The sequence below is a fragment of the Trichosurus vulpecula genome, chromosome 3 (assembly GCF_011100635.1).
Source record: "Trichosurus vulpecula isolate mTriVul1 chromosome 3, mTriVul1.pri, whole genome shotgun sequence".
Taxonomy (NCBI): domain Eukaryota; kingdom Metazoa; phylum Chordata; class Mammalia; order Diprotodontia; family Phalangeridae; genus Trichosurus; species Trichosurus vulpecula.
In genome coordinates, this window is record NC_050575.1 from 18,149,843 (window position 1) to 18,160,845 (window position 11,003).

Genomic DNA, 11,003 nt, shown 5'->3' on the forward strand with positions numbered 1-11,003 from the left:
GGACCCAAGGACTTCTTCACGACCTCTCACCCTAGGAATCTCTGTACTAATCCCTCCTCCCCAACACAAACCTGTCTCATCTCACAAGGGATGTTCCAGGGAGGTAGTTTTTTTTTTTTAGTTCAATCTAATAATAATAGCTAGCATTTATATAGCTTTAAGGTTTTCAAAGCACTTTAAAATTTTAATCATATTTTATCCTTACAACCCTTTTACAGATGGAGAAACTGAGGCAGCAGAGGTTATGTGACTTGCCCAGGGTCTGACAGCTAATAAGAGTCTAAGGCCATATTTGAACTCAGGTCTTCCTCCCTTCAGTGACAGTATTCTATCCACTGCACTCTCACCTGATCTCTAATCTCAGGGAAAACCTGCCCTAAAGTAAAATGAGTAACTTTCTACCCTTGAACATGCCTTAAGGGTCAGATTAGATAGTACAGAATCACAGATTCTCAGGGCATTTAGTCCAACCAGTATCTGAGCCATCATCCCAGATAAGTCATATCCGGACTTCCCCCTTTCTTCCTTCCTTCCTAGGCCCCTCAGCACTTCCTCCAACTCAGTGCCCCATATTTGTATACGTTCCCAGTCCCCAGATCTGCTGCCCTGTGCTGACCCAGCTGTTCTTTCCCCCCTGCTTTCAGGACATCATGGAAGCTATCCACCTCTACCTGGTGAAGGAATACATCATCCGGCTCAGCAAAAGGCAGCTAGTGCTGAAGACCGCTGACCTTCAGCAAAACCTGTCCCGGCAGATCTCAATGGACGCCAAGAACATCCAATGCTTCTGTGCCCAGAATGTACGGAGGAAAGCCTTTTGTAAAATGAATTTTCTGTGGACCCTCAGTGACCTAGTTAAGGGGTTCAGTCTGGGGCCAGGGTGATCTGCCTCAATGTGGACTGGGAGACATGGGGCATAACTGACCAGGTTTTTTTCTCCTTCAGGGATCTCCCGCAGCCTGGCTAGAACCAGCCCTCCGTAGCCTGGCAGAAATCATTCGTCTCCAGGATACTAGTGCCATCAAGATTGAGGTGGCAACGTTTGCTGGAAGGTTCCCAGACTTCAGGTGAGTGTAGGGAAGAGGGAAGTTAAAACTCATCCCAGGTCCTATACACATTATACTGATGAGAAAACTGAGGAGTGCAGATTTGAAGCTGGAAAAACTCTTAAGAGATCATCTGGTCCAACTCTTTCATCATACAGATTAAAAAAAAAAAACAACCTAGGCTCAATGACTCACAAAAAAGTCACACAGATAATGCTGGAAGTGGAATCTGAACTCAGGTCACCCTTCTTATCTCAAACATTCCAGCTACCTCCAAAAATCCACCTTATCTTTTAAACTGCTTATTAAAACAAATGCCAAATGAAAAAGGGTTTAGGAGAAAGAGGTGAAAGTGGCATTTGGGCTTCCCTTTTCTGCAGTGTTGAAAATGCTTTTCATTGCTACCAATGCCTAGGATCTTAGCTCTGTTCCATCCACCAATCCTTCCCACTAGAAATGTGATTTCCAAGGTCACAGAGTCAATCAGTGCCATTAACTAGGATCAGAAAAAGGCTCCTTGTGGAAGAGTTAGGATTTTAGCTGGGGCTTGAAGCCAGGGAACCCATGAAGTGGAGATGAGAAAAAAGTATTCCAGATATGGGGACAGCCAACAGAAATGCACCAAACCTGGAGACGGACTCATTTATTTGAGGAATAGTCTTGGTGGGGGGGGGGGCAACTAGGTGGCAAAATGGATAGAGCACGAGCCCTGAAGTCAGGAGGACCTGAGTTCAAATCTGCCCACTTACTATCAGTGTGACCCTGTGCAAATTACTTGACCTCAATTACCTCCAAAAGAAAAAAAGCAAAAGGAATAGTCTCTGGTGTCCAACACTCTTTCTTGGGGGTAGCGGCGCTGCTCTTTGCTCCTGAGGGCCGGTATTCGGGTTCTGGGGTGGAGGCCAGGGAATAAGGAGCTTCTCTGTCCTTGGGAAGCTCAGTCTTGAAGGAGTAGCACTTGGACAATAATCAGAGCTTTACTGACGTTCATGTGCTGTTTTATGCTTTTCAAAGGGGCTTTTGCTCCCACAATCTCATGTCCACCCAGCGGCTCTGAAAAAACGTAGGGCAGGGATTCATCACTTCTCCCTTTTGAGTCATTTCCTGGCTTTGCAGGGCCCTGACCCTCCAGCTCCAATTTAAGCCTCCCCAGGCTTCTTTCCCACAGTTCCGCATCTCTTCCTGCCTTATGTGACTCGCAGCAAGCTGTTCACCAGCCTCGTGCAAGCATTTTCTTCTCCATGGAGTCTGGCCCCTCTCCTACCCCTGAGCTCTCCAGCCAAACGGGACCTCCTCCACTCTCCAGCTTCTCACCAAACCATACCCAGGCTGCCCCGTTGCACTCACGACACCATCTTTTGTATCAGAGTTATGTGTATATGAGTTCTCCCTCCCTGTGAGTGGGGGGCTCCTCGAGGGCAGAGAGTGTGTCACTTCTCCCTTAGTAACATCAGTGCTGAGCACGGGGCTCCTCAGATAGTGGGTTCTTAAAGCAAGTATCTGTGGAATTGAATTGGATCTGCAAAGTGCCGGGGTGGAGCCGACCCTCCAAAGCCTCTTCCACCTCTGGCAGTTGGTATGCCGAGTTTTCTAAGGCTTCTTCCAGTCCCAGCTTTCTGTGGCTCTTTAAAATGTGCGGGAAACTGCACTCCAGGGTGCCTCTCTTGGGGACGTGGACACACGCAGGCACGCACGCACGCACACATGCACACACACACAGACACATACCCACACACACGTGCGCACATACCCACACACAGAGCCTCTGAGGCTGGAGAAAAGATGAGAAAACCAGCACAGTTCCTACCCTCCAGGAGCTAGTGGGAAGGGGCTGGGGTGGGGCCATGGGGAGCGGGCAGGGGCGAAGATCATAGGATTCTAGCTTTAGAGCTGGAAATCGTGGAGTCCAGCCTTTCTCACGCTGCCCGTAAGGAGTTGTTGCGTGACTTGCCAGAGTCGTACGACTAGTAAGCATCTGAGGCAGGATCTGAACTCGGGCCTTCATGACTAATCACCATGCCTTTAAAGTGAGAGACCATAGCAATGTGACGCTGTACAGCTAATAGCAGTTAACTAGGGCCTAGCAGTAATGCTATAGTTACAGTAAAAATAACGTAATGAGCTCCCAAGGCAAGGACAGAGGATGTGGGAGAGGGGAAAGAACCCGAGGCCAGGGGCCAGACCACACGAATCCTACTCAGCTGTGCCACTGACTCTCTGCGGCCTTGGGTGAAGCACTGATCATTCATGGTTCTCTTTAAGTTCTAGTTCAATAAACACTTATTAAGCACCTACCATGTGCAGAGCAAGCTAAGGAAAATACGAGGCTGAGATGAATCCATCAACAAGCATCTATTAAGCATCTGCTGTGTATCAAGCACTGTGCTAGGCACTGGGGATGAGAAATACAATGAAGGAAATGATCCCTTCCCTATCTTTTGGGAGAGACAGCATGTATGTATGCTAGTATATACAGAGTATAGATTCAAAGTAAACATAAGGTGATTTCAGCAGCAAGTAAGTAGCATCTGGGGGCATTAGTGAAGACCTGCTGCAGGAAGTCCTGCTGGTGTTTTAAAGGAAGTTAGGGCTTCTAAAGGGGGGAGGTGAGGAGGCAGGTGTGATTGTAGGGGTAAGACATAGTTCCTACTGTAATGGAGATCTGACATAGACTTGCCTCAGCAGGGAGATTAAAGGTTAGTAATCGTACAGTAGGAAAAAAGTGATGCCTGTCTCCGAATCCCAGCTGTTTGACTTAATAGTTATGTCCCCTGGAGCTAGTCCCCGTCTCTGGGCCTCCGTTTTCTCATCTATATAATAATGAGGTTGGCTGGACCAAATGACCTTCTAGCCCTGACGTTCTTTGATTGTAGGTTGGCAAGGTGAGGTGGAGGGACCGAAGGGAGAAGGACCCAAGGAGGACCTCGAATGCTAAGCAGCATTCCCCTTATGTTGGTATTGTCTTTTCTTACAGCAAAGGACATTTGGGAGCCATCCTGACCATCAAAGGCAACCTGAGCAGCAGTGACATCAAAAGCATAAAAAGCATCTTGGATGTGGACACTTGGTTGACAGATTCCTCCAAGTCCTTATTTTCACTTATAAAGGTTGGTTAGCTTTTTACCACCACCTGGCTCGCCAGCCCGGCCCTCTTGCTGCACCTGTGGCCCTGACAACTCTGCCCAGCCTCTTGCATGCTCGTCGTCCCTTTCTCCCACCCCATCCTCATGGTACAACAGACTCTCAAGCAGGAGCTGGCTGGTGGCCCAGAAGATGGTCTTGCTCCTGAAGGGTATGGAGACTGAGGCTCCCCTGGGTCTCTCCCAGCCTCCCTCAGGCCTTCCAGGGGAAAAACCCAAGGCCTGATATCCAAAACCTGGAGGAGAGACCCTGCCCTTTGAATTGAGTCAGTCATGACAGGGCAGGAGCCCAGGAAAGACTGGATACACTTCACCTCTCAAGACTTCAGTCTCTCCTTCGATTAAATGAGGGGGTCAGATTAGATGATCTCTAAGGTACCTTTCAGCCTTCATGTTCTCCAGCTCTAAGTTGCTTCTCATGTCTGGTCCTCAATTAAGATCTGTTCCACCTCTGGTGTTCCTTCTGTTCTATAAGGCTAAGACCAGGAGAGGAAAGATGTCTTCCCCAAATATCACAGCCAGAAAATGTCCTAGCTGAGCCTAGAATCTAGATCTGTTGCCTCCCAGCCTTGGGCTTCTCCCCTGCTCTACACAGTCAGATCACTGAAGCTCAAAGTCAGGTGGCAAAGCTCCTAGGAGAAAGCTGCCCCTCTTCTACCCTGGCTCTGCCCTTCCTGCCAGCCCCTCTTGTCTAAGGGCTCTCTCTGCTCCCCTGCTCCTCTCTCCAGGATCCTCCTCGTTCCCATGGAATGGCCCACAGCAGGCTTGGCATGGACCAGGGCTGGACCAAGACCTTCTTGAGCCTGACCCTGATTCCCTCACGCCTGGGAGCAGCCTGCTGAGTGGGGCCAAAGGGCAGGATTGGAAATGGAAACCCTGGAGGTCCTATGCTGGGGGACCATATCGGAGGAGCTCATAGTGGAAAGGTTCAGCCTTTTCCCTCCGGACCTCTACCTGAACCTCTTGGAGACCACACATTTGCTCTCTCTCCCTCCTCGAGGGAGCCTTCTAGAGCTGTGCCTTTTGGTACCTCTGCAGACACAAACATGCACTCACTCCGACTGTAATTATCCCTTCTCTATCCGTCCAGGAAGCCAGAAGAGTTGGCTCTGAGAAGTGTCTCTAGACCAGGGCTCTCAGGACTCCCTCTCGCTCTCCACTGAAATCTCTTAGTGACCAGTATTGCCTTGTTTGGAGCATGGGCCCAGGGTCTGGGACTCCTCCCTAATGTAAAGTGTGTATATTGTAGAGAACTTTTTATCTGTATGTCTTTGTATCTGAGTTTTTATAGTTTGATATTAAAAGTTCTACTGAACAATCTCAGGTGGACTGTCTTCATTCTGTATCTCAGTTTCATTTCTGCACCAGAGTAATAATAATTATTCCTCTACCTAGGATAACAAATTATTATTTGAATAAATAATCTTTTAGAAGTTTATTGTTTCTAAAGCATTCAGCCTTCTGAGACACAAGGCTCATCTCCGTTTATAAATGAGGAGGGAACCATGGCTCATATAAGTGACCTTGTCCAAGGTCACACAGCTAAGTAGGAGAGCTCAGTTTCAAACTCAGATCATCAGACTCCAAGGCCACTATACTTTTCAACTATACCACAGAGACAGAGAGATCTAAGCCACTCATTTTACAAATGATACGCTTGGCATGATTTCCCATGTATAATTGATATCACATTGCTTGCCTTCTCAGTGGCTGGGGGACAACCCGAATGGGGGGAGAGAATTTGGATCTCAGAATTTAAAAAGAAGAAGAGTACTAAAAACAAATTACAAAAATTGCAAAATAAAATACAAATGAGGAAATATGGTTAGAGAGGGGAAGTGACTTAGGGTCATAGGATTTAGAAGTGAAAGAAGCTCATCCAGTCAGATGTCTTCCTTTGTGGAGTCCCAGAGATGGGGAGGAACTTTCCAAGACCACGAGGAGAGATGGCTGAGAGAGAGGCTCCCTGCATGGGGCTCTAACCGTGACTCCCACACTGCCTTGCCTGTTTGCACACATGGTATGCTCAACTCTGACCACAGGTCACCCTTCATATGCCTCCCCAGGAATACAAAACTTCCAGGCCTGAGGCTTACACAAGCTAGCCTCCAGATGATTCTACAAAAATATAAGCAGTATCTTCAAGCTGTTTATCTCTAAGCTTGAGCTGCCAAGCCCTGTTTTGTCCTCAGGGATTTGGATAAACAGCAGTACAACTCACTCCCGGTCCCTGCCAACAATCTCTCTCAGAGTTCCCCAGAATTTTCTTGTCCTCCCCTCTGTGTGGGGAACTTTAATCATAAAGCACTACCAGACCTTGGGACTGACTCATGAACACTCACACTCTCCCTAAGGTTCCCTTGTGAATAGGTGTATATGTTGGTGAGAAAGTGGGCTCAGGGCTCAGTCTGAAGTTGAGTCAGGATTCAAGCTGTGAATAGAGTCATGGCTCCATCTGGAGTCAGGACAGGGGCTTGGTCTGGAAGTTGGGCCTGATCTCAGTCTGGGGTCTAGGTCAGAGTTCTGTTAGTGACTGGGCTCAGGAACTGGTCTCAATCCGTGATCAGGGCCCAACTGGGGCTCAGTGTAGGACTGAGATCAGGATTAATAATAAAGGAAATTAGGGATCAGGGTTCAGGCTGCAGTCAAGACTGGGTCATAATCTAGGCCTAGGCTTCATTCTGCAGCTCTGCCTGTTCCTGGAATCAGGAGTGTACCTATACCAGCTACTGGGATAAAATAAAGATTAACTATTCAACAAAAAACTGCTTAAAAAACTGGAAAGCAGGGGCAGCTAGGTGGCGCGGTGAATAGAGCACTGGCCCTGGGATCGGGAGGACCTGAGTTCAAATTCGGCCTCAGACACTTGACACACTAGCTGTGTGACCTTGGGCAAGTCACTTAACCCCAATTGCCCTGCCTTCCCCCTCAAAAACAAACCAAAAAAAAACTGGAAAGCAGTCTGGCAGAAATTACGTTTAGACAAAGATCTGCCATCTACCAAAATAAACTCCATGTAGATAAATAATTTAGATACAAAAAGTCACATGATAAACAAATTAGCAAGTAAGAAATTTCCTGTCAGATCTATGGATAGGGGGAACATGACCAAGCAAATGATAAAAGAGGATCGCAGAAGAGAAAATAAACAATTATGACTTTATACACAAAATTAAATTTTTGCACAATGAATACAACTAAAATCAGAAGAAAACATTTGTACTAAGTTTCTCTGATAAAGGCCTCATTTCCAAGATATATAAGGAACTGACTCAAATTTATAAGAATAAGATCCATTCCCTAATTCCTCAACTGATAGGTTGTCAAAGGATATAAACAGGTAGTTTTTAAAGGACGAAATACACACTATCAACATCCTTATAAAAATGCTCTGAATAAAAAATAATTATAGAAATGCAGCTTTGAGGTTCTATCTCACACCTATCAGATTGGCAAAGACAACAGGGAAAATGAAAAATATTGGAGGGGCTGCGAGAAAATAAGCATGTGAATGTGCTATGTATAGAGCTATGAAGTGATCTGGTTATCCTGAAAAGCAATTTGGAAGTATGTTCCAAAAGCCACCAAATGGTGCATACCCTCTTTGACCTAGAATAACACTTCTCCAGGTGTGGCCTTGGACCCCTGGAGGTCCCCAAGAACCCTTCGAGGGATTTGCAAGGTCAAATTTATTTTTATAGTAATACTAAGACATTATTCCTCCAGTAAAATAGTCCTCCCTTTTCCAACTAAATAGCTATGTGAGGCCAGATTTTTTTCATATTCTTCAAACAAAACAACATTGCAACAGATGGAATGCAGAAGTGGATATGAGGATCCAGTTGTCTTTTATTAATCTAAACACTAAAGAGATTTTCAAAAATGTGTAAAACAATGTCGCTGATGAAGCTTTGAGAAAAAATATGGTGATTTTCACGAAAATATTTTCTTTACGTTAACGTGATAGATTTAATGAATTAATATTTTTAAAAATGTGTCCATTTTAATTTCAAACACATTTCATATCAGTTGAAAGCCCATATAAACAAACACAATACATGTCCATTTCTAACCTACATAAAAAAGTCCTTTGGGGACCTCAATAATTTTAAGAGAATCATAGGTTCCCTGAGATGAGACCAAAAAGTTTGAGAACTAGTGACCTAGAGAGAACACTAACGCACCTATACCCTAAAGTGAGCAGAGAAAGAGCAAAAGAACACGTATACACAAAAATATTTATAGCAGGATTTTTTGCAGTTGCAAAGGACTGGAAACTAAGGGAATGTCCATACATTGGGTATTTGTTGAACAAATGATTGAATATTAATGTAATAGAATATTATTATAATGTAAGAAATGATGAGAGTCTGGGAAGCCTGGGAGAATTGTACAAACTGATGCCGCGTGAAATGAGCAGAACCAGGAATAATTTACATAAGAACACCAGTGTGAAGACAAACAACTTTGAAAGACCTAGGAACGCTGATCAATGCAATGACCAGCCATGATTCCAGAGGACACATGAGGAAGTGTGCTATGCTTCTTCTGATGGAGAAGGGATAGACTCAAGACACAGAATGAGGCCTACCTTGTTGATTATGGCCAGTGAGGGAATTTGCTTTGCTTGACTCTCCATATTTGATGCAAGGATTTTTCTTCTTTTTTTTAAAGTGCAGAACGGTGAAAGGGAGGTAAATATTTGCTATTTGAAAAAAATAATAATAAAATATTACATTTTAAAAAAAGAGTCTTTGTAAAGGTGGGGAAAGGGCTCAGGCTGGGGCCTTAATCAGGGCCTGGGGTCAGGACTCTGAGGTCCCAGTCTAGAGCTGCACTCAAGGCTCTTTCTCTGTCCATGGTCAGCGTAAGGCTAGTTTTTGGTGTTCTCCCTCAGCCCTGTGACCACGGGCTCCTCCGTGACAGATCAGTTACAGGTCACAGGTCAGCGTAAGCCAGGGTCAGGGCTCAGCCAGGGACTCGAAGTGGAGGAAGGAACATTTATTAAGCCACTATTATGCACCAGGCACCGTGCTAAGTGTTTTAAGAATATCATGTGGTTTGTTCTTCACAATCACCCCAAGAGATGGGACTGTTATTCTCCTTATTTAACAGGGGAGGAAACTGAGGCAGACAGAAGTTGCCTAGGGTCACACAGATAATACCCGTCCGTGGCCAGATTCAAACTCAGGTCTTCCTGATTCCAGGCCCAGAGCTCTATTCATTGGCCCACCAGCCAACTACCTCCACTTCTCAGATTAGAGTCAGAGCTCAGTTTGGGCTCAATGTGCAAATTCAGTTTTAACTTCTAACCTAGGCCTAGTCTATCTCAGTCACACCAGTCTTGGCTTGGCTCAAGGCTCAGTCTAGCGCCCAGGTTGATACTTAGCTCAGATTACACACTGGAGTGGAGGCCAGTGGCCAGGATCAGAGCTCCTCTATGATTGTGATCAGTGGTCAGTCTTGGGTCAGAGATCACTCGGGGACCACTTTGGAGGTCCCATCTAGAATCAGGATCGGGGTTCTGTCTGGAGCTGAGGTCTGGCCTCAATGTGAGGTTTAGGTCATAGGTCTTCTGTGAGGTGTGGAATATGGTAGCAGCCAACAAGACAGACCCCCTCAACCAGAGAAAGGCCTCGGGCAGGAGGAAAGAGAGCGATTTCCCAGAAGGGGCTAGGACGGCCTTGCTCATGCTGTTCTGAACACCACGGCAGATAGAGCCCCTAAGGAAAGAAAGAGAGAAGGAATGAAGAAGCTTATTCTAAGGAAAAGTCTTAGAACTTGTAGGCTGTCAGCCATCCTGGACTCAGGAGGCATTTTCCAGGCTTAACCACTCCAGCCTGTAGAACTATAACTGTCTTGTGTGTCTTCTATCCCATCCCTCCCCAGACCACTTGGACAGTAGCTGTGAGATCATCAAGCCCATCCTGAGGAGTTTTACAGAGGACAAAATGGAGGATCTGAGCAGGAAAATGGTTGCCCAAAATCAAATAGGGACCCAAATCGCCTAATGCCCAGGCCTGGGCCCTTTCCACTGCACTGTGCTAACTCTCATGCCGTTCCATCTCATTCTACTCTGCCCTTCTCTACCCTGTTATCTGGACTCTACCGTTGATCGGCTGGGTAATCTGGGGCAAGTTACCTCCTCACGGTTTCTCCATCTGTAAAACAAGAGGGTTGGAATAGAGGGTATAAAAAGTCCCTTTCAGCTCCAGCATTCAACGAACTTCTCTACCTGACTGTCACCTCTATCCAGGTAGGTGCTGGCTGTAACGGCCTTGAGAGACAATTGTTAAATTTTTAAACATGAACATTTACACTTCAGAAATCAGCAAAGGCTACAAAATCAGGGATTGATTTATGGTTTTATTGATTTTCTAGACCAGGGGTGGGGAACCTGTGGCCTCAAGGCCACATGTGGCCTTCTAGATCCTTGGATGCAGCCTTTTGACTGAGTCCAAGTTTTACAGAACAAATCCTTTTATTAAGGGGATTTGTTCTGTGAAGTTTGGATTCTGTCAAAGGGCCACACCTGAGGACCTAGAGGGCTACATGTGGCCTTGATGCCACAGGTTCCCCACCCCTGCTGTAGATTTAAGAAAGTGATGAAAAAAATGTTAATGATGCAGAAAGTGTGTCATATACACATTGTTTTTGGAGTTAGACCGTTTTAGTCATTAGACCTTTACCAGCATACAATGCCTATATCTAACATGTCACGATTAGCATTAAACCTTGATCCTCTACTATAATACAGATCATCAAGGGGATATGGGAAGGAGTTCAAGACAAACTTCACCTACTTCCCCAAAAACCT

The 11,003-nt window shown here is 45.8% G+C and overlaps 1 protein-coding gene across 2 annotated transcripts in view; it reads left to right on the forward strand.

Moving 5' to 3' along the window:
- TNFAIP2 (TNF alpha induced protein 2) overlaps positions 1-5,509 on the forward strand; it is a 32,625-nt gene extending 27,116 nt beyond the window's left edge. For both annotated transcript variants that reach the window (XM_036751696.1, XM_036751698.1), the window contains exons 10-13: positions 645-800; positions 946-1,067; positions 4,021-4,153; positions 4,915-5,509. In XM_036751696.1, the coding sequence (XP_036607591.1) occupies positions 645-800; positions 946-1,067; positions 4,021-4,153; positions 4,915-5,028 (525 nt within the window). In that variant the 3' untranslated portion in view covers positions 5,029-5,509. The remainder of the gene's footprint in view (positions 1-644; positions 801-945; positions 1,068-4,020; positions 4,154-4,914) is intronic.
- The last annotated feature ends 5,494 nt before the right edge of the window (positions 5,510-11,003 follow it).